This window comes from Panicum virgatum, chromosome 5K (genome assembly GCF_016808335.1).
Source record: "Panicum virgatum strain AP13 chromosome 5K, P.virgatum_v5, whole genome shotgun sequence".
In the NCBI taxonomy this organism is placed as follows: domain Eukaryota; kingdom Viridiplantae; phylum Streptophyta; class Magnoliopsida; order Poales; family Poaceae; genus Panicum; species Panicum virgatum.
Window position 1 is genome coordinate 8,425,883 of NC_053140.1, and position 22,883 is coordinate 8,448,765.

At 50.5% G+C, this 22,883-nt stretch overlaps 3 protein-coding genes, 1 non-coding gene and 1 pseudogene across 6 annotated transcripts; 3 read left to right on the plus strand and 2 right to left on the minus strand.

Annotated features, from left to right (window-relative positions):
- Positions 1-5,723: 5,723 nt before the first annotated feature.
- TRNAT-AGU lies at positions 5,724-5,797 on the minus strand. Its single transcript has one exon. It is a non-coding gene; the product is annotated as a tRNA-Thr (tRNA).
- A 243-nt stretch (positions 5,798-6,040) lies between these two features.
- On the minus strand, positions 6,041-8,705 carry LOC120706101 (protein ABCI7, chloroplastic-like). Its single transcript, XM_039990673.1, has 3 exons — positions 7,798-8,705; positions 7,203-7,462; positions 6,041-6,706 (listed from the first exon to the last, which is right to left on the minus strand). Exons 1-3 carry the CDS (start codon positions 8,653-8,655, stop codon positions 6,370-6,372), a joined length of 1,455 nt encoding a protein of 484 aa, XP_039846607.1. The 5' UTR covers positions 8,656-8,705; the 3' UTR covers positions 6,041-6,369.
- Positions 8,706-8,901: 196 nt separating this feature from the next.
- Positions 8,902-12,086, plus strand: LOC120706102 (uncharacterized lipoprotein syc1174_c-like). 2 transcript variants are annotated; one of them, XM_039990674.1, is made up of 8 exons: positions 8,902-9,198; positions 9,295-9,411; positions 9,518-9,646; positions 9,736-9,912; positions 10,341-10,481; positions 10,981-11,169; positions 11,372-11,443; positions 11,549-12,086. In XM_039990674.1, exons 1-8 carry the CDS (start codon positions 8,941-8,943, stop codon positions 11,756-11,758), a joined length of 1,293 nt encoding a protein of 430 aa, XP_039846608.1. In that variant the 5' UTR covers positions 8,902-8,940; the 3' UTR covers positions 11,759-12,086. The 2 variants fall into 2 exon arrangements, 1 of the variants encoding a protein (XP_039846608.1); XR_005688195.1 differs by having other exon boundaries at positions 8,912-9,198; positions 9,522-9,646; positions 11,372-12,086.
- Positions 12,087-14,431: 2,345 nt separating this feature from the next.
- On the plus strand, positions 14,432-15,416 carry LOC120710481. The gene has a single exon (XM_039996158.1). The coding sequence runs from the start codon at positions 14,505-14,507 to the stop codon at positions 15,243-15,245; it is 741 nt and encodes a 246-aa protein (XP_039852092.1). The 5' UTR covers positions 14,432-14,504; the 3' UTR covers positions 15,246-15,416.
- A 2,526-nt stretch (positions 15,417-17,942) lies between these two features.
- Positions 17,943-18,729, plus strand: LOC120706103 (annotated as a pseudogene). Its single transcript, XR_005688196.1, has 2 exons — positions 17,943-18,146; positions 18,273-18,729. The product of XR_005688196.1 is annotated as a Bowman-Birk type wound-induced proteinase inhibitor WIP1-like (transcript).
- The last annotated feature ends 4,154 nt before the right edge of the window (positions 18,730-22,883 follow it).

The following is a 22,883-nucleotide window of genomic DNA, read 5'->3' on the forward strand; positions in this document are numbered from 1 at the left end:
CTAGCATATCGATATAGCACGTGTCCAAAATTGAAAACAACGGAATGGACAATGTACTATCGAACAGTGCATGTGTTGCTAGTATTGGGGTGTTTGGATCTAAATGCTAATACTTAAAGTGATTAAGTTTAGCACTACTCTATCCAAACAGGAGTGCTAAATGAAGTGAGGTAAAATTTAACTAAAATTTAAAATTTTAGCGCCCACTCTTAGTCCATCCAAACAATCTTCCCCTGAAAACCGTGAGATTTGGAGCGACGGCAGCTTGCTCTCCTAGCACCAGCCCTAGAGCAGGGCCGGCTTAGAAGGGGGTGCAGGCGGGGCGATGGCTTGGGGCCCACGGATCAGGAGGGCCCAAAATTTAGTATGCAATAGTAGTAATATTTGGTCCAACTCAGAGTATACGAGCAGGCAGTTAGGCACCCAACTAGTCACGTAGGTCTTCCGGACTTCCGCATGAATTATATATATCCACTATGTTCTGCTGGCTGCTTCTCCATCCAACCAACAGTATTTTTCTCTCACACCAAACTAGCACTAGCCAGCCATCAGTAATTTTCTCTCACAACAAACCAGCACCAGCCACCAGCCGCAGCCAGCAGAATCGAGCAATTATTAGAATTTCTATCTTCCTTTTAATTACAGTCTTAAATAAAAAAAGTTGGCCTAAGAACCTCCACAATGTGAGGCTTGAGTGATTCTAAAAAATAAGAAAGAGAATTAGGGTCATTACTTTACACATTGTGGAAGCCAATGCTTATTTCAAGCGATGCCAAAAAAAAAATGTGGAGCGGGACAAGAATTTGCGCTGGTGCCAATTCCATTAAAAATCGTTTCATTATCCTTATCAGATTTCCTCACCAACTGCCGCTCACAACTTGTCTCGAGTTTAGGAAGAGAAAAATTAAAAGCAATGCTATTTTATTTGATGTGGATTCCAAGCATATTTGATAGTTTCGATGCTTATTCATCTGTACACTGCAGTTCTGTAAGGCCGATGCGTATTCACTCACTTTGAATTTTTTTTAAACGTCACTGTAATAATATGGAGGGCCTAAAGACCCATAATATTTGGCTCGCTCTAAGGCCCTTCAAAATCATGATCACAGAAAGCGATATGCCTCCGAGGGGATTCCCTGATGATTATTCAGAAAGCACCACGGTTTGTACGCAAAGAAGCGCCGTCGGGTATGCGAGGGGCAAAAGGGGGAAATGGATTAAAATGGCCTGGCCGGCGCTGGCTGAGTTGGCCGCCTGCCACACGCAACGCGAGGCGAGCGCCGAGCGCGCGCTCCTGGCGCCCGGCGGCCCTCACAAGTCACAACAACCTGCGCGTTTAATAAACGCCGTCGCGTCCGGACGGGAACGGGACGGGCCCCAACCGACGGGATGACACGCGGGCCACGGGAACAGCAGCACCTCGCGGGCCCCACATGTCGGTGTGGTTTTTCTACGCCGCCTTTCCGTTTCTGTCGCTGCAGTGTAGCCCTCGCACGAGGTGAGAGAGAGAGAAGGCCACACGGATTGGGGGGCGTGCGGGTGAGGCTACTGACGGGTGGGCCCGTGGAGGTGGGACCCGCACGTCGGTGTGGAGCGTGGTGGTCTGGAACGTCTCGGCTCTGGTTCGAATGTTCACAGGGGGAGGAGGGCGCTGCGGCGTTCACGTGACCGCTCGCTCGCTCGCCGCCGGACGAGTCGTCGGCTCGTCGCTGTGGCTTGCTCCTGCTCGCGATTGAGTGGCCGCCAGCCGCGGCTGCCATGTGGGGCCCGACCGTCTCGCTCCATGCGACGCAGACGCAGGCAGCAGGGGGAGCTTTCGCGATGCGACCGACTGTTGATTCTTCCCTCGCATGCCTGTAGATTCGTCCGTGGTCTGCGTGCATCGACGGGACGTGCACGTTGCTTGCAGGATCGCGAGCACGAGACCCGCGTGGTAATTGTTCGGTTTCGGGTAGAATATTCGTAGATTTTGGGTTTTGCATGTTCGAGTTTCGGGTATGATTTCTCACTCACGGTTTTCGGATTTGGGCCCCCGAAACTTATCAGGTTCGGTTTCGGGTCTGGTTTTTACCCGCTGATACCTAATGGATAACTGTTTGGAGCAAAACCTCATGTTTTATAGTATACTTAGTAATAACTGTGTTTATTTAGACTATTAAATTTATTCTATATCGACTTAGGAAATTATTTATTATTTATTACATCTTGTTTATACATGTAAACGTTATATATTATGCATACGTTTGTAAAAAGTACTTATTGCTTTTACTATATTGCCATACAAAAGCGGGTTTCGGACGTCCAATCGGATTTCAGGTATCCACAGGTTTCAGGGATGGATTTTGATCCGAATTAGTGATCGGGTCGGGTTCGGGTTTCGGTTTTGAGCATCCAAACACTCCATCCGACCCGAACCTGATCCGAACCCGACTCGTTGCCATTCCTAGACCCTCAACCTGTTCTGCTCGAAATAAGTGGCTAGACTGGAATAAGTGGCCCTTGCGGACCTAGAAGTCCTAGAAAGAATTTTAACCACTAATTAGAGGTGTCAAATTTACAAAACTAATTCTAGAACTCTTCTTGTACATGGTCCGGTTTTAAACCGGGCAACCCGCGTAACCAGCCCATACTAAACCACTCCTAGAGACCATATACGGGTTGGTTTGAGTCCCGTTTAACTGCATAACCCGTTCCAAGCTCAACGTGCCTGAGCGAGTCCGTCTCCGCACTGCGTCTCGTCAACACCAGCGCCCTCGCGACCATGGAAGAGCGAGGCCTGACATGAGCAGGAACAACAGAACAGCGTGAGCTTGAGCCCCCACGGCAGGCTAGATGACAACGATGATTTCCATGCACTTGAGGAACGAGAGCATGACGCCGCGTGGAGCAGCATCCGACGGTGAGGACGCGCGTCGCTGCATTGGCCTTGCTTGATACGTTTGCTGTAACTAGTGGCCGGTTTAAACAATAACAGTCCAATCCATGGTTTCTAAACCGTCAACTGAGTTCTTTGGCGGTCTGGGTTGGTTTGTAACCAAAATCTGATAAAACCTGACCATGTACAAGGTGATCCAGAACACTTACGCTAGGAATCCTGCGCTCGAAATTTTGAATCCAATAGACGGTCTTCATAAAAATAAAAATATAAATCATAAGGTATTAATTAAACTTACAAAATTGTAGAAACCTAGATTCTTTTTAGCAGGATAGTAGAATCAAAGTTTTTTTTTGACACATATATATAGTCAGCACGAAATCGCGGAGCCAATTCCCCCGCCAATATTATGGCCCTGTCGCGACCATGACACGAGCGCGTTTACACGAATCTGAAAGCAGAACAAAGCGAGGGATCCACAGTCTCGTACTGCCAACTGGGTCCACCGGCTTCCCGATACGCCGCCGCAGCAGCAACCGCCGCAGTGTCCGCCGCTTCAGAATTCATAACCGCTCGCTTCGCGCCCTGTCCCTCCGTCACCGCGACCACCACTTCTTCCACCCCCGCTCGGGTTCGTTCGAACTCCTCTCTCCCCGCCACGCTCCACAACCAAAGAAGGCGCGATCGACATGGAGCGATACGAGCGCGCGGTTGCTGGCCAGCGCGAGGGGGAAGAAGAGCAGGGAGGCGAGGTCCCGGTGCCAGGCGCGGTGGCCGGTGCTGCCGAGGGCGGCATGGCGCGCGAGGCCGCGTCGTCGGACCAGGAGGATATCTCGGGGATGGGTAATGCCGGCGGCCATGGAGCGGCGGAGTCGGAGAGCGACTACGAGGAAGAGGAAAATAAGGTGATCTTCAATTGCTCCGGTGACACGAGAGACGGTTCTGAATTCCGAAATTCCCCGTTCTTGACTCTTCTTTCTCTGTTCATCGGAGCAGGACGCTCTGACGGAGGAGTCGGTGGTGGTCGCTCCGGCGGGCAATGCCGGTCGTGGGGTAGACTCCAGGAGCGCCCAGAACGAGGACCATGAGATGCCGGAGGAGAACCCTGCGGCGACTCACTTCGGTACGGTTTCCAATTCCAAATCAGCCCGACGTGCTCTCCCTGTTCTTGTTTGTCTTGTTGATTCTGAGTCTCTAACCATGAGTCGTCAGGGCTTCGAGGATTCCGACCCGCCAGGCGCGCGATCATGCGCGCTATGCCGCCGTCGTCCTACCGCCACATGCCGCTCCGGAGCAGGAAGCGGCCCAACCCGACTCGCTTGGCCGACATGGGAGGCGCAGGGTCGGGCGGCGCCAATGCTCATGATCCTGGCACGTACTCGGAAGCAGCAGGCGGCCCGCCGCCCTCTGCCGCCCTCGGCTCAGCGCCGGCGACGCTGCGATTCGCTGGTCCCTCTGCGACGATCCATGCTAGCCATGGCGCCAGGAACGAAGCACTGGGCTTGACGGCGAGACGCTCTGGTAAGGCCTACTTTGACCCTGACTGCCTTCGTTCTTGGATGCCATTATATTTTCCCCATTTCATCTGATCGGAATGCGGCGTGCGCCAGAGATGGACGCCTCGGTTGCAAAGCCGAGTTCCGGCGATCGCAAGAGCGGCACCAACGCGAAGGACGCGGCAGCGGCGGCGGCGCCCTCGTCATGCCGCTTACCTTCTCGCAGCAGGAAGCAGCGCCGCCCCGAGCACTTCACCTCCGACTCCGAGGAAGCCGCGGCCGCAGCCCGCGCCAAGGCTCACCGGAGCAACGCTGCTCTGGACAGGTTCCTCACGTCACAGGTTGGCGGGCCAGGAGAGCCTGACGGAAGGGCAAGGATTCTCGCCATCGTTGCCATTCTCGGCGCTTCTCTGGCGCTCAGCGCGGTCTCGTGCCTGCTCTTCTACATCGCCGGCCAGCAAACAGACCCTCCTGCTGGGCCGTCCGACTCGCACAAGAAGAAGGTAAGCGTCTCGTTTTGTGATGATCCAGTGCTGGCCAATTGCTGAATTCTGGGCTCTGACTTGAATGTGTCTGTTCTTCAGTGAGCGATCCGAATGGTTCAATTGCAGCCAGCTTTTTCTTCAGTGAGCGATCCAAAAGGTTCGACATCAGAATTCGGCAAAAGCATAGCTTAATAAGGTTGCAATTCATGAGGAGTTGTTCCGAAGCAGTGAAATCTTTGGAGTTCGATATCTGTAATAACTAATGGGGATGGTTGTTGGCACCATAGTTGCTGTTAAAACTGAGTTGTTTGCTGTGATATGTTGTGGAACTGAACCATTGTAATCGCATGGCCATTGCATACCTGCGTTTCAGAATGGTTGCAACATATAATAATTTAGATAAAAAATCCCGTAATTTCAGGTATACAAGTTAAAATATCCCGTAATTTCAGAATGCTCATTGCTCGTAGCTTTACAGTTTCTGATATTCCCACTGTTAAGCATGCGCACATCAAGGGCCTGTTTGGGACGGCTTCACCGGCTCCAGCTTCGTCTACTGTAGCGCACTGTAGCAGCGCTGTATCACGGAGCCGGTGAAGCCACCCTACAGTGCCGCGGCACTGTAGCACGGAGCCGGAGCCGTCCGTCGAGAGCCCTCCAAAGGGGCCCCAAGTATTGATGAGCAAATTTTAGACGACAGGCGGCCGTCGTACCCCAGCTTGCAGCTTCATGATCAGAAATTCAAAATTGGATGCTAGAGTCAGGATGAACAAAAAAGAGAAAAACGGCAGTTGTTTGGGGAAACGGTAGGTTTTCGAGAATGTGAAAACTAGATTGGAGGAGCTGACAACAAAAAAACATGAAATCTGCTTTCGTTGAGAGTCGAACTCAAGACCTCCCGCTTACTAAACGGGTGCTCTAACCAACTGAGCTACGAAAGCAGGTGACCAGATACTGTTTAGAAGCTAATTATTTGGAATATCTCTTCTCGGTCATTCAATCATCTGTTGTTGCTAGAGCAGTTAGATGCCAGTCATAAAGAAGCACAGACACGATAAAAATCGCAGTCCTAAAGAAGCACAGACACGATAAAAATCGCAGTCCTAAAGAACGAAGCTGTTACAGAAAACTTGCACATGGAACCCGATAAGAAATAAACCTTCCGTATGTGTATAAATAAAAAATTTGGCTAGACATAAAGAGCTTTATTTGTTCCAGGGAGCTGCTCCGTGGTATTTCTTTACAGAATATTTTTCAAGTACAGAGTCGACTCTAGTTATTAATGTATCATGTGAAAAAAAACGACTGCTTTGAAGAACATGGCATCTTCCTCTTAGTAGAGAGGATCAGAGGAACAAGCCATTTGCAAATAAACTGCATTTGCAAGCTAGCATGGTACTTTTTACATCATATCAACCACAATATAGTGCCGCGTTCACTTGTTTGGCTGAAACACTCTACCTCCCCTACTCTTCTGAGCTCAAAAAAATGTGTCGAACTATGTCAAACAAGATCATGAAAGAAGAGCCTCATCTGTTGTTTGTCTGGAGGAAGCAAGCAACTCTTTGAACTCCACTAATGCCTTCTCACTTATAGGCTTAAATGGTATGCGCTTTATCACATGGGCTCCAAAAAAGTATAGTAGGGCATCCGTTGCAGTTTGCACATTGATGCCTCTCGCTTGGAAGTAGAAGAGCTCATTTGGATCAAGCTCACCACTGATGGCAGCACCATGAGTACACTTCACGTCATCAGCTATAATCTGAAGGTTTGGCTTGACATTAACAAGCGCCTTTGGTGATAGGATAAGACACTTGGTTTCCTGCCCAGCATCAGTTTGTTGTGCATACCTGTAAATTAAGAGCATCAAAACTTTAGGATGGGAATACAGATTGCAACTGCATTAAAAACTGTGTCATGGCTCAAATATTGACATTGCTCATTTGGGACATATTAAGAATTACAGTTAAAGAAAAATGATATAATAGTTGAAATGAATTGCAAGACCTATATATAGGGGAAGAGCTATTTGCTACAACTAAAAATGTTTCTGGCTTTGTGCCGAATTTGTATTAATAATATTTATTTCATGAACACAGCACTAGTATTTATGCAGCTACTACATCATATTCCAGTTAACATAAAGCTATCCTTCAAAAAATATGATTATCTCAGGATACCCTACATTCAGAAACTGTGAAATATTGAACAAGGAAACATGTATGGCACAGGCATGAAAATATAAATCTAAAATTCTACAATGCAGACTAGAAAGATGGTTATAATAGATGAAAGTTTCCTGAAAGAACAAAACAAAACAATCCAAGAAATTAGATGACAAAATACCTGTTGACCTTAATATTGCCATCAAATATGCTATTCCCTGTGCCACAAGCAATGCACTTGTGGAGCTGTCGTGAAAAAGCTTTGGGGTGATCAAGTATCAGTTTGCTATGCAGATCATGTATCTGCTTATTCTGAGATGTTAAGTGAAGTGTTGACAATTCTGTCTCTGTCTCAGGACCTAATTGCTGGATATGGAGATTGTGCCTGTTCAATTTTGCTCCAGTGCTGACCTCAACAAACTCATATTTGCTTGACGTATCCTGCAAAAAATAATGTTTTGCAATAAATAAGACTCACTGATTTCAATTGTTTAACAAAACCATTGAACTATCACAGTCCAACCCACTACAGCAAGCAAGACTACCCAAATACTCATAATCACCATAAACAAGCAATATGGAGGCACCTATCCAAGAACCTGAAACCACCAATGCCCCCAATTGAGTAATAGTGATAATCTGTCCTCCAACAATAATAATCAGAAATGGGTTCTCTCATCATCACTATTCTATTCCATTTCAAGAGTATATCACATTCAAACTTCATAACTACAATTTCAAGAATCTTAAAACATTTATCTCAAATGCAGACTCACCTGCTGGACGACAGTCCATTTAGTATGTGCTGCACCAAACGATTGCCGCTGCAAGTATGAATGAACAACCCTTGCGCCAGCATCGACAATAATCTCCGCTACTGGATTGGCCCAATAACGACCACCTTCTTGTCCAGCCCCAAAGTGCTCCTCCACTATGGCCACCTCTGCTTCCTTCTCGGCCACGACCAGAATCCTCGGATTGGACATCAGCATACTCTCCCCACCGCAATTGGTATAAGCGAACATGATGTGGACAGGGTCGTCGGCAGCCTTGACCCCCTCGGGCACGTGCACGACCACGACATCCCTCGCCCCAACGGCGTTGAAGTCGTAGAAGAGGTCCTTGTGGGCGAATTCAGCGGAGGCGGCGAGCGCCGCGGCGGCGCGGTCTCGCGCGCGGCCGGGGGGGAGATCGGCGAGGGCGCTGACATGAACGCCGGAGGCGGACACGAGGAGCCCGTCCGAGAAGAGGACGTGGGAGGGGAAAGGGGAGGCGGGCGGCGCGAGGTCGGGCGCCCCGGAGGGGAGGGAGATGGGGGAGGAGCGGAGGTAGGAGATGTCGGTGAAGCGGAAGGCCTCGCTGGAGCGGCGCGTGGGCCAGGGCGTGGAGAGGAGGGAGAGCGCGGAGGCGGAGCGGAGCGGGTTGAGGAGCGGGGAGGAGGAGGTCACCGAGTCCTCGAGCTGCTCGGCGATGCGCAGGACGAGGTCGTCGGAGACGGCCGGCGCCGCGCGGGCCACCGAGGCGGAGACCGGGGCGGCCGAGCGGCGGAAGCGCGCGAGGGGCGGTGGGGCGCGGAGAGCGGTGGAGCAGGCGGCGGCGCACAGCGGCGACGGCGACGGCGACGGCGACGACATGGCGTCCGCGAAGCTTCTCCTCGTCTGCCTGCCCAGTGGCTTCGGTCTGCGGTCTGCCCTCGTGCTCGTGGGCTCGTGGCCGTGGGGTCTGGAAATCCGAGAGACTGACAGGTGGAGCCAGGAAGAAAAGCTGGACGGCCCGGCCCGGCCCAGTCAATACGGGCTTTTTTACCCACCCGATTGGGCCGCGCATGTGGGCCCAGCCCGGTCCAGCTGCGAGTAGCCTTATCCGCTTTCGTTGCCCGCTCTCTCCGTCCCTTCGGCCTTCGCCCCGGGCTCCGGCGAATGTCGCTCCCTCTCGCTCCTCCCTTCCCAGGCGCGCGCTTCACGCCGTCGCAGGCGGCGGCGCCTCGCCGCCGCGCCGGGGCCCGCCCCTTCTCCCCGTCCGCGGACGCGCGGTCCCCGCGCTTCAGGAGGCCCTACACGTCCGTCCTGATTGTCCCCACGGGCGTCGGCGCGGCCGTCGGGGGCTTCGCCGGCGACGCCCTCCCGGTGGCTAGAACCCTCGCCGCCGTCTCCGACTGCGTCATCTCACACCCCAACGTAATTGCAACCGCCCCAAAACTTACGCTGCTGTACTTCACTTGCTACTCCATTTGAATTTGGTCGCTGAGGGATGGAAAGCTTTTCATATCGCAGGTGCTGAACGCTGCAATGTTGTACTGGCCAATGCCCAACACGCTTTACGTGGAGGGATACGCCCTTGATAGGTTCGCGGAAGGATCTTGGGCTCTCCAACCCGTTCACCAAAACAAGGTAAGCCGCTGTGGGGATTAGTGGATGACTCGCCATCCACAAGGAACACAAGGGTGGCACACTGAAAGTTGTGTATCAATGACACATTGTAACTGATCCAACCTAGGTAGGCTTGGTGTTGGATTCTGGAATCGAGGAGGACCTCCGGCTACGCCACTTGCATGTTGCCGATGCCGCAAGGGCGTCTCTTGGGCTGCCTGTAGTCGAGTACATTGTCACAGATGCTCCTCTGGAGGTGCATATACTGTTTTGATACTAGTACGTGTAGTTGTAAGAGTAATTAAGTCTTGGTGTTTGCTTATAGCCTGCCAATGTCTGGTGTAGATCAAGACATGGTTTGATCCTAAGTGTGGGAAGTCGACAGGAAGTGTTGGGAACTCTGATTCTCTGCTGAGAGCTGTTGACACACTAGTGAATCATTCAGATGTGAATGCGGTGGCAGTGGTTGCATGCTTTCCAGATGATGATCCAGAAGATTCAGATTGTTACAGGGAAGGGAAGGTAACCGACTCTTGCCTGCTTGAGTAGTTAGTTTTTTTTTAATCCGTATGGTGTTGGCCTTTACCATTGACATTTGCATCGAGCATTTTGGTAGCGATCAGAAATGCCAAGTATTTCTCTTGGAAGTTTCAACACATTCGATTTTAGAAGTCTGATAACTAATGGATTCTGGTATAAATGTTATTAGTGAATAGAGAATTAGTGCCATTGTTCCCTTAAAATATGGAAGTCATTGCCATTTGTGGGACTGGATGTGTATATTCATGGATCTCAGTTCTATTGACTTTATAACAATTAACAAAAATAAGGTGCGGTTATCACTTGTTGGCAAGCAAGCCTATCTTTCATTTTCTGCATTTCCCAGCTAGCGTAATATAATGTTCTTATACTTCTCGTCCCTTATGTTGTTGACTGATATATCACTGCAGGGCGTTGATCTGTTGGCAGGGGTTGAAGCAATTATCAGTCATCTAATTGTGAAAGAATTCAAAATCCCTGCTGCCCACGCTCCTGCAGTGTTACCCCCACCACTCAGCCCATTGGTATCCCCTAGATCTGCTGCTGAAGAGGTATATATGTCCTCCTGCACTCGTGCAGTTACCATTGTTGGTGTATATGTGAGCCCATGTCCATGTATAGGAACTATATATCCCACCCTTTTAGGGTTTGGAGGAATACATCCATTATTCTCTCCTACAACCATAACTGAGTTAAGTAATTACCAATTTACCAGTGGTATGATAACAATCATACTACCATTACAACACATATATCAGACTACTGCAATTGGTTCATTTCTGGTTTCAAGGTTTTCAGCAGCCTTTTTGCCTCTTTGGGTCATATACAGATATGAGATATGTGCTGTTCTATGTCAAACTTAGTAGCTTCTTCTGTTCTTTGTAACCTAATTGCTTATAACTTTTATGTTTTGTTTGTTTATTCACACCTAATGTCAGATATGTGCTTGGTCTATGTCAAACTTAGTAGCTTCTTTTGCTTTGTAACCTGATTGTTTATTACTTTTATGTTTCGTTTGTTTATTTGTTTATTCATACCTAATGTCAACAGATTGGATATACCTTTCTGCCTTGTGTGCTTGCTGGGTTAAGCAACGCTCCACAGTATGTCATGAGGAGGCAAGGAATCTTGGGCAGTAATTGCATTGTGGCTGGTGATGTTGACAGTGTTATTCTTCCAAAAGACTCTTGTGGAGGAGAGGGTACCCTAGCCTTTGCTCGAGCTTCAAGAAAGCATAAGGTATAGCGTCCATATTAATTAATGATGAAAGATGAAGTACGCACCCAGTTAGACTGCATTTTCAGTGTATTATACACTTGAAATATAGGTTAAAGTTAATCAACACACTTTCTGCTAGCATGATGATTGGAGCTAGTCATAAAAAGTTTTAAGAACACAATTAACTCGGTCAGCTAAACTGCACACCTCTTTTTTTTTGCAGCCCTTAATCATAACCGTACAGGAAAATGAGACAGTGCTTGATGATACCCCAGACAAGTTTGGCATAGAGGCGGTATGCAACCTATATATGTCTTTCGTCACCCTCCAAATTCTGTCTCTTTCTCATAAGCTCATATATCTAAGCATTTGTTAGCAACTTTGAGTGTTTTCTCCTCAGCTGAATGTTCAGAACTACTGGGAAGCAATTGGAGTTGTCGCTGCTCACAAGGCAGGTGTCGACCCAAACGCTCTTAGAAGACAAGGAATTGATCACCTTAAGAGCTCTCCGCGATTATACTCTGCTTACTCTTCGGGTCCTAGGCCATCTGCCCGTCCTCCGGTGCACGAGAAGTTTGCTATCAGGAGTAGACTAGCTAAACAAATTTAATAGTAGAAATAACACTACTAGTAGAAGTAGAAATCAATTTAGACAGGTTGCTATCAGGAGCTTTCCAGATTTTGAAGTCGCAGGTACATATTCCACAGAGACCGTGCTGCAGTGGAATCCTAGTCATAGCATCTACACCGATTTTTGTTGCCACCCAGTCTAGCATTAGCTGGTGGCATGCATGAATCTTCCTCATGGCCTTGTATTTCTCGAACTTCCAATCTCCAGTCGGTTTGCCAATCATTTACATCATCATTTGTTGCAGGAAAACCCAGTGGTTGTAATCAATTTTTTCCTACATTATTTTAGTAGCGCTGTGTTTAGATCACTTTGCCAAAAAAATTTGAAAGGAAATATTAATATTTCGGAATACTAAATAAAGTCTATTTATAAAACTTTTTGTACGGATGGATTGTAAATCACGAGACGAATCTAATGAGCCTAATTAATTCATGATTAGCGAATGATTACTGTACATCACTGTTGCAACTCATGGATTAAGTAGACTCATTAGATTCGTCTCGCGATTTACAACCCATCCTTGTAAAAGGTTTTATAAATAGACTTCATTTAATACTTCATGCATGTGTCTAAACATTAGATGTAATGTTTTTGGGGGGGAAAAAATTTGAAACTATTGGATGGAAGCAGTTGTACAGTTTTGGTTCCCTTCCACTTAACATGAAAGTTAATGCTCAACTGCCAAGCTGTTATGACCTGGTTTATCACATGAACGGTCTCATCTCATGGCTGCCATGCTATTTGTCTGACTGACATGCTGATATGCGTCTGCTTTAGTACATATGATCGATCAGAGTTGCGTTGGAAAAGCCTGCTGGTACTTATAGTATCCACAAAATAATTGTTGGTGCGATTTGTTTGCTCAAAACATTCTATTACTAAAACAATTTCTTACGTGATTCAAATCCTACTAACCTCGCCATTTTTTTTCTGAAACCCTGGTGTCGCTTTATGTTTGTCTGAATGAAATATCAGCAATATCTGCTATGGCCAGATGGTTTGCGGAATTTATCTCTTGAATCATTTGCCATCCAGTCACTCAATCCCCGGCCCTCACTTTGTTCCTTACTAGATAACAGTTGAACAGTGAGAGACTGTGTACAAACTACAAAGTGCCAAAGACCACCATGGATTGAGGAATCGGACCCCGTAACTACAGGGCACGTGAGCACAATCCGAACCGGCACTGACGAGATACGCCAGCCAGGTAGAACAGTGTACTGAGCAGGAACAGTATGGCTACGAGCCCTAATGACCGCACCACACGACCAACCCTTCGCTGATCTCTTCATTCAGATCATGCATGATGCCACCCTAGCGACCTGAAATTCAGGGGTGGCGCTGTTGCAGATGCCCCCTACTCCCTGACCGCTACCACTCGGTACCCTAGCCAAGCTTGTCTCCATGGGGAATTCAGAATGGTAGCTACATGATTGATCCATGTACCAGCCTATCTACCAGTACCAGGTCACCAGGTGTGTTAACTCTGACTGATTGGCTGGCAAATCACCTGAATTTACACCAGCCAGTGAGACATTCTCCCTGAATTGCAGAGCAGATCATTCTGCGTGACTTGCAGACTTGCAGTTACAGCGCACAATAATTCGCTGTCCGTTCTGGTCCAGCGCTGCAGAGAAAAGCTAAGGCACGCACGAATGATTGAGCGTGTGTCCATGAGGCAGCAACGATGAGGTGCTGCACATTTCTTCGACACGTCACGTTCAGAAAGATGAAGAAGCTCCGTTACTGAATCAGCAGCTCTTCCATCAAGTTTTGACCTGTATGTAGGGCAAAAGATGGGCACGTTTTTTGGGTGCGCCCTTTTCGCCATTTCCAGTTGGGTGCTCCTCCTCTTGCCCCGCATCGCAGGACGTACGACGCCCCCTTTCCGGCGACGGAAGCAGGAAGGGAAATGGGCAGAGCTTGCTTTCTCGATCCTCTTGCCGTGCTTGCTCCCTGACGACGAGTACCATGATTTGGAGGTCCCTGATCGGAATTGCTCATGAGATTGAGGCAACATCGGGCTCCCATCCCCCCGTGTTCTCGCCGGCTCCATCCTTCCATCGATGAAGACAGTGACCTCAGAGACCCCTCCCATCATACTCTGCTCCCAGCAAGTGTTGAACTCCCTTTCCCTGTCGACGTCCTCGCCACGCAGAGTGAACAGTGGTATGCACACGCAATGTAACATCGCCATTGCAGTGCTCCTCCCTTTTCACCCCGAAGCAGTTGACTGCAGGGAGCTTCGTGCTGCGGCAGTTCGGTTGGGAATGCCCGAAGGTCTCCATCATTCAGACTAGGAAACTTGATCTCAGCAGGCAGCATCGCTGCTCCTCCTCCCAGATGTTTCTGGCAAGAGACAGTTACAGCTCACTGCACGGTAAAGCAAGCCAGGTCCTGGACAGGTCTGTGGATCAAGCAAGGCTGGGCTGTCGCCGGAATGCCCAAGCTGTGTTTGCCAAAGTTTCACGTCGAATCGGAGAGAAAACGGCAAAGGAACGTGTCATTCAGTAAGGTAGGTGACCCGCCAAGGGACCAGGCGCTAGTGGCATCGAATCAGTATCAACCTCGCGAATTCGGGTGCGAAGTTTGTACACCACGGGTCCCAGCCGGGGACCGGGCTCTCGGCAGCTCTATTTAGCCGCTCCCCTCCCAACTCCTCCACCGGCCGGCCTCTCACTGACCTCGCTCGTGATCTCTCCCACTGACGATCCAGGCGCCGCCGATGGAGGAAGCCCCGGAGCTGGTCAGCCCGAGGATCTCGTTCTCCCACGACCTAGCCAACTTCGCAGCACCGCCGCGGCGGTCCGACGCGTCGCTGCTCGTGTCGTCGTCGCGGCTCCCGGAGCCGGAGTTCGACTTCGCCAACGCGAATGCAGCCGCCGACGACGTCGCCCCGGCCGACCGCCTCTTCGCGGGCGGGAAACTGCTGCCAATGCCGCCGTTGCCGCCCGCTCCCAGACCCAGCCCGTGCGAGCAAGAGCGAGGCGGCGGCGGCGGCATCCGTGTCAAGGCGCAGCCGTGCCCGCAGAAGCGGCCGGGCTCGTGGGCGTCCCCGTTCTCGCGCAGCAGCAGCGTGAACTCGGCCACGACGGCGAGGACGACGACGGGCGCGCCGCGGTCCGCGGGGAGGTTCGGGTGCCCGCCGTTCCCGCTGATGCGCAGCCGGTCAGCCTCGGCCGCCGTGGCGCGGGACGGTGGCTTGGGCGCCGCCGCCGTACCGGACGCCGCCGGCCATCGGCCCCGGTACTACCAAAAATTCCGGGGTACAGTAGTGTCGCCAGCTAGTAACGGTGGTGGTTCATCAAGAGCTTACTACTATGGAGGTAGCAGGAAAGGTAGCAGCCATGGCGTTAGGGTTAGACCGGTGCTTAACGTGCCGTTCATCGGCACGAGTGTGGCCAACGTGCTGAGCTACTTGCTCTGTGACTGCAGCACCAAGACCAAGAAGAGTACGGAGTTCTAGAGTTAACTTATTTACCACCAAATAGTAGTTGTGTATATTTTAGGCCTGCATGTATTCGGAATGTGAACATTCTCCGTTCCACCGGAAACCGAACAAAAAGAGCTTGTGAATTTAATTAGGCTATCCTTGCAAACATGCTTAATACTAATTATGAGTGATTGTCAATGCAAATATGAAAACTTGGCCTACAAATTGTGGTCGGTTTAACTTAGGGAGAATGGTATGGATGAACTGGAAAGATGGCAATGATAGATAGAGCAGTGGTCTTTTTCTTTGAAACATTATCGCTTTTGTTTGCTTGGCACGGGAGGCGCTTTTTGGTTGTGCAGGTGTTGATTGCCGGTTGCTTGGCGGATGGGCATGGAGTGCGATGAAAGCTTGCCCATGTGTCTGTGGGGGAAGCTACCTATGTTCCAGGGAAACCTCATCAAGGCCGCGTGCATGGCGGCAGGGGGGGGGGGGGGGGGGGGGCAGAGAGAGCTTGCTGGTAGTGCATGGTTGGCCAAGCTTGGTTCGGAGCATTGGGTCTCTCACGATCACGAACGCGATTTCATCTTCGCTAGTTGCAGAACACGCTAGTAGGGTCAGGGTCTTTTGTTGCCTGCCGAGATCGCGGTGGTCGGCCGGTTAGCTCCTGCAGCACCTTTTATCCAGTGCAGGTGGAGGAACAAATGGGTCCTTTAATTATCATCTTGACGATGCCAACAGGACGCACATTTCTGTCCATTCATCGGATATATAAAACTAACACTGCAAGTACTTAGCTTGCAGGCCAAACATTCTTCAGACCATCATGGATGCAAATTCCTGGAAACGGTTGGTTGGCCTCAAGACAAGGGCACGAAGGAAGATTTAATTCCTTAAAAAGCCACCTCGGCCACAAAGACAACTATGCCGGTTTGGGGGGCGGGCCTTCGGCGGCCTGCATAGTGCCGGGCCTAACGGGCTGGCGGCATTGCCGCCGCGAGGAATCGGCCTGGGCCTGTCAAGGAAACTGCTCGCACACCGGCCCAGACACACACGGCGCGGCGCTAGCTAAGCTACACGGGCACCGGTCACGCGACACGTCGGCGTCAAACCGGGGGCGCTGTAGGACCAGGAGGCGATAGCCGCCGGCCACCAGGGCCCCCACAACGTGACAGAATTACAGAAATGGATGTTGCTCTCTGACTGGTCCACGCGGCGAGATGCAGATGCTGCTGGCATCGTGCATTTCTTCTTTTTTTATCTTACTCAATCGTGCATTCATGAGGCAGTGTGAAACGCTTTGGCTTTGATAGCGGAAGGAGCAGCCGCTGAGCTAGGCAGCGACGACGACCGCCGCTTGGCGGCAGCCAAAAAATTGGCAGCAGAAGAGTCTGCTGCCCTAAAAATAATTTATTTAACTAGCTAAATCGGTGTCTTTGAAAAAAAATTATTGGGTCGGAAAACCACCGTACAATGACCTTTTTTTATTTTAAAGAAACGATCACCTGCTCTTTATTTTTTTTTTCTAACAAGGACACGCCGTTCTTCACCCATGTGGTCGCTAGTCCAACAAAATAAAATGCACTGCCAGATTGGATAAGATGCATTATTATGAGTTTAAGTAATCACCTCATCTAGAATGGAATGCATGGCAGGATGAGTTTACCCCCACAAATTCGTGTGGGATAAACCCATTACTCATTATAAACTAATCATGGATCAACCCAATTTCATTTTCCAAACCAAACTGAAAATAAGAGTGAAAGTGTGATGGATCATGCCAATTCATTTATCTATCAATCACCGGTGGTAGCCACCGTCAGCGGCGGATCCAGCAGGGGGGGGGTAGGGGGGCTCCAGCCCCCCCTAAGCTCTCCTAATTACACGTAAAATACTGTAGCAAAAGCATCAAATCACCATTAAATTTTCACATAAATCAACATCTCCATTGTTTCAGCCCCCCTTACCTCTCATTCTGCATCCGCCACTGGCCACCGTTGACGACACCAGGAAGCTGCGGGGCTGCGCTGCATGGTTTTGGCTTGTGGGGGCCGCCGCAGATCCCAACGCCGACACTAGTTAGATGCGTGGATTTCCCGTCGATGCTCGCTGGCTCCTGCGTTGTCGCCGGCACACCGCCGGGGCAGCGTTGGCTCCCTTCTTCCCTATTCGTTGCCCATCAATCCAACGCTACTGTCGATTGACAGATAAACGAGATCTCAACTGATTGACAAGGAGTAAATCTGCTATTATATTCCTCAAACCAAATACCCTTCTGTGTTTTCCCTGCCTCGAGATACTAATTATAACGTGCTAGAACATTTAAATTAAAACGGAGTTAGTTGTTCTACAGGGAATGCAGAACATCCCATTTTACAGCTCCTTTTAACACACATGCGTGCAAGGTCAACAAGTTTACAACTAATGTATACCAGTATCAAGCTCTGTTACGTTTATCCACCTATGCTGGTATGATAACGTCATCACTTCCGTCCAATTCCGGACCAGCTGTGAGCTGATGAGGATGATTGGACACGATCATGAAAAATAAATGCAGTATACGACTCGCGCAGCCATGAGTCAAAGTTTGGCCTAACAAAATGCATGAATGCGAAGCATCCGTCCGTCCTCCTTATGGGAAAAAAAAAACACAGAGAGAGAGGGAAAGAGAGAGATTCCAGGACTACGGCGGCATGGCATTTCAGATCTGTACGCCTATAAGTAGAGCCCCTCTCCACCGCGCTATTGGCAACACACAGCAACAAGCTACTGCTCGCTAGAACACAAGACGCAAAGAGTTTCTACAGGAAACAGGGAGCTGAAGCGCCAAGCGAAGCGACCATGAAGAGCAGCACGCTCCTGGTGCTCCTGTAGTCCTGTGCCTGCAGGCCGCCCTGGTCATGGGGATCTTCGCAGCCGTGGCAAAAGAAAATGGTATGCGTCGTTAGTTCTTCCTCCTTGATCAACGTAAGGCATCTGCAGGTTGATTGATCTGAACTAACCTGCTTTGTTGCTGGAGCTGACATACATGGTCGAGAACTGAATGTAATGCTAATGCAGCCGTGGTCGAGAGCAAGGCCATCGACATCAACCCGGGTCAGCTCAAGTGCTGCACCAACTGCAACTTCTCCTTCTCGGGGCTCTACACCTGCGACGACGTCAAGAAGGACTGCGACCCCGTCTGCAAGAAGTGCGTCGCCGTCAAGACCTACTCCGGCAACAAGTTCAGGTGCACCGACACCTTCCTCGGCATCTGCGGACCCAAGTGCTAGACTAGATGCATGAGCCACCATCCCAGCATGGGCAGCTGCTGGATCGAATTTGGCTTGGGAAATGCAGGACCGAGGCCATGCGGTCCTCCGATCCTACTACACGAGCATACATAAGATTATTGTGTGTTGTGAGTTTGTGTCATTGTGTAATGGTACGTGCTTGTTCTCGACGATGCACGCGAACAATAAGCCGTTGTTTGCGATAAATAAAAGTGATGCAGCATGCAAAAGTTACGTTTCGAAAATTAAAATTTCTCTATTTCCTTGTGACGGACGTCAGTGGACCGTGGCAGCTTACATTTTAGAATGGGTGGAGAGATAGATCAAATCAATATTAACCCAAGGATTAAATTAAAATCGTAGAACCTAGTCTCCTCCTCGATATCGAAATGAGGGACCTTAAAAGGCACCTTTATTTCCTTTCAAAAAAGGCACCTTTATCCAACGTTATCCAAATCAATATAAACTTCCCTTAAGGTGTTGTTGCTCGGCTTGAAATTAATTACTAAGCCACTCTCCCACCTTTTTTCGCTATTGAGTTAATTAACCTAGCTAGCTCCGGCGGTTGCCGGTTGGGCCGTCGCGTTCGTGCGATGCGGCCGGGCGACGGAGCCACACGAGCGCCTCTGGTTAAGCTCGATCTCCATCAAGAGAGCTAGCCGATGGCGCGGCGCACCACCACCACACAGTGGTATCGACAGTGATCGATCTCCCTGTCGTTGCAGCAGCCTTGGTGGACGGGATGCAGGAGCCCACGAGCAACAGCGAGATGCTTTGACTCCAATGGCAGTGGCAGCATGATTAATCGGCGGTTAGATAGTGATGTGGCGAGATGCGAGGGCAAGACCACGAAGAACCATGCTTCACGCAATGGCATAGCCAGGGCCCGACAAGAGGGAGACCGGAGACGCGTGGCGCTAAATATACCCGCGTGTTGTGCACTGCTGTTTAAATTAGCAACCTACTATATGATTGATCAACGAGGGATCGTGCGAACGGTCCATCGTGAGTAGGTGTTTACAATTAAAATTGTCAAAGACCGAAACCGGTTTGACTGTAGTCGAGTAGGTTTAGATTTGTAATTTGAAACTTTTTTTTTTGTAAACCGACTCTCGTGAAGGAGTGTGACTTCTTCTGCCTGTATATATGAAGGCTAAGGACGATTGAGGATAATCCCAATCAATTCAACAATTATTATCTTTACTTTTTACTCTCTAATCCAAAGTCTAGTTTTTCCAAATCCTAATTCTGTTCTTTCTGCCTCTGTACGGCGTTTGAGTGCATTCTGAGTGGCCTGCTGATCTCAAAAAAACTGTTATGTAGTCCTTCCTCATCGGTTCCCCTGATTCAACCGGTCTGGCCAGTCAGCGCAGGAGCACTGCTGGTGACGATCGTTACGATCCACCTTGTTCTAGCATATTTGTGTGTTGATCAGAGTCACAGCATGTGACGCGGATGGTCCACGTGATGGTGGCAGAAGCTGCTTATTATTTAGACCGGCGTACAAACAAATTGTTCGACCGGCGTACAAACAAATTGTTCGACCGTCGGTGCAGACAACATGCAACCACTGACACAATCGTGATTGGGGAGACAGATTTGCAACACAGTACAACATGCAAGACGATCTGCTATTGCTGCTACATACCCCGCTCTGGTTGTGTTTTTCTTGTGAATTTGCCATTGTTGGTGCTACGTAATTTACACTGTTCGGGGTTCGCTTGCATAACCTATATATGCTGTGCCGTACGTACGTGAACTCAGTTACTCAGTGGAGCTTAACCTAACCATTTCCGGTTAGCTTCCCTGCTTTCAGGTGAAGAGATGGACTGGACACCTTCACATTGCGCATGGAAAGCCGGGGATTACGGCTTTACGTACTGTCGTAGTCACGGCCAGTTAGACTTCAACAAAACTTGGATCGACATCTCTCATCAGTGGTCGGTGTGGAGAGAGAGGATGGAGACACCAACGGGCGCCTCTCGCTCGCACCCCACCCCACCTCCCTCGTCGGACGGTGACCCACCGCCGACACCACCACCACATAGCTCGCCGGCTGGTGACCAACCAGCGGCAAGAGGATACCTGTGACATCCTGAAAATTTACTAATTAAATCACTTGCTAATTTTTTTAAAAAAAATCTATTTTCGTCGTTGAGCTCAGTAACCCCAAGCCCTAATTAGAATTTTTCCGCCGTCCCAAATCCCGAGTTCATTTAACGTTCTGTCATCTCCTTTCCGCCGACCGTTCCCTCCCTCTTTTTCCTCGCCGCTGTCCCATCCCGCGCCGCTTGGCCGCCGGTCGGCCACGCGCGACCGCTCGCCGCGGTCGGCGCCGACGCATCTCTCCCTTTCTTTTTTCCCCTTCCCTTTTCTTTTTCTTTTTCCCTTTTCCCATTTTCTTTTCTCCATTTTTCTTTTCCTTCCCCTCCTCCTTCCTTCCCTCTCTCTCTCCTCCCGCGCACCATGGCCTGCTCGCCGCCCCCTTGCCGTGCGCACCCCGAGCGCCGCTTGACCGCAAGCGCCGCGCGTGCCCCACCTCCCCTGCTCGCCCACGCGCCGAGTGCGCCCGGCCCGGCCACCGCCGCGCGGTCGCCTCCCGCTCACCCCCGAGCCGTGCGCACGCGCGCGCCGCGCCGAGCTCGCCACGCCGGGGCACCGGTACACTGCGCGCCCCGCCGTGCCACGCGCGCACGCCGCGACACCCAGCCCGGCCGCCTGCCACGCATGCACGCTCTGCCCGCACACCGCCTACGCGCACGCGCTCCACGCGCACGCCACCGGCCCGCCATCACCGCCGCGCCGTTCGCCGCTCCGCGAGCAGAGCCACGCCGCGCCGCCCACTGCTGGCGCCCTGCCCGGCCACTGCTCCCACGTGCGATGCCCCTGTGCTTGCACAGCGCCACCCGCGCCGCTCGCCGCCTGCACGAGGCGTCCAATCGTCCTGTGCCTCGTCCTCGCCGCCGCACGCCGCGTCGCGACAACGGAGCGCCATTAATGGCGCCCCGCAATGTTCGCTGGCCGACGCCGACCTGCCCCGCCGCTCCACCGCCTCGCCATGCCTTTAAATAGGCCCATCCTGTCGCTCGGCACCCTCACGACCACCTCCACCATCTCTAGCCCCTCCCTTCCTAGCTCAGTAACGCCGCCGCCGCAAGCCTCCCTATCCGCCGCCATGGAGAGCCGCCCACAGGCCGCCATCACCCAAGGTGAGCGGGGGAACCAACTCCCCGAGGCTCCCTCATGCTTTTCCCCATCCCTTTGACCGCCACCACGGCTCTGGAGCAGTTTGCCTTCTTACCGACAACAGGAACCAGGGGTAGAGCTTTGCTAGCGCTGGATGAGAACTACTATAGGATTGTGCAAACTGATATCAGAGTCCATTCAGTATCAGCACAAATTGAGACAACAATGGGTGTGGGGAGCTCGTGGCTAACTGTAGTCTATGGGCCACAAGAAGGCCATGAGAAATTGCAATTCCTGCAAGAGCTTAGAAGCATCAGAAACTGCATACCAGAGAAATGGTTGGTCATCGGGGATTTTAACCTGATACTGTAGGCGCAAGACAAGAGCAACACCAACCTGAATAGGCGAATGATGGGTGCATTCAGAAGTGTGTTGGATGAGCTAGAGATGATAGAGATCAGTTTGCAAGGGAGGCGCTTCACCTGGTCGAATGACACCACGCAGACCCACATCGATCACGCATTTTGCACTACTAAATGGGACCTTATGATGCAGAGCTGCTCTCTGCAAGCACTTTCATCGCTAGTTTTTGATCACTGCCCCTTGCTGCTTGTTGGCAACACAGACGCAAAAAAGTACAGCGGCTTCCGATTTGAGGTTTTCTGGCCGAAGGTCCAAGGGTACCAAGAGGTAGTCCAACAAGCCTGGGAACGTGAGGTCATAACAGTAAACCCGTTCCTCAGGCTACACATCAAGCTGTAGCGCACCAGAGCAAAACTGAGACAATGGTCCAAATCGAAGATTGAGAATGTTAAGCTGCTGCTCTGTGCATCAAAGCAACTGATAGGCATACTGGATGTAGTGCAGGAGTTCAGGCAGCTCTCCGTGCTTGAAGTATGCTTGAAACGTGATCTTAAAGCACATTTCTTGGGGTTAACTGCAGTTGAAAAGATCAGAGCCAAGCAGCAATCTAGGATCAGAGGAATAAAAGCAGCAGATGCACAGACAAAACTTTTCTTCATGCAAATCAACGGCCGAAAAAGAAAGAACTACATCAAACACCTGCTAACTGAAGAAGGGCAGGTGCACACACATACAGAGAAGGAGCAGCACATTTTTGACCACTTCAGCAAGCAGTTTGGGCCACCTGAGGCAAGACAGTTCACTTTAGACTGGGACAGACTCGGTTTGCCCAGCCATGATCTTAGCGAGC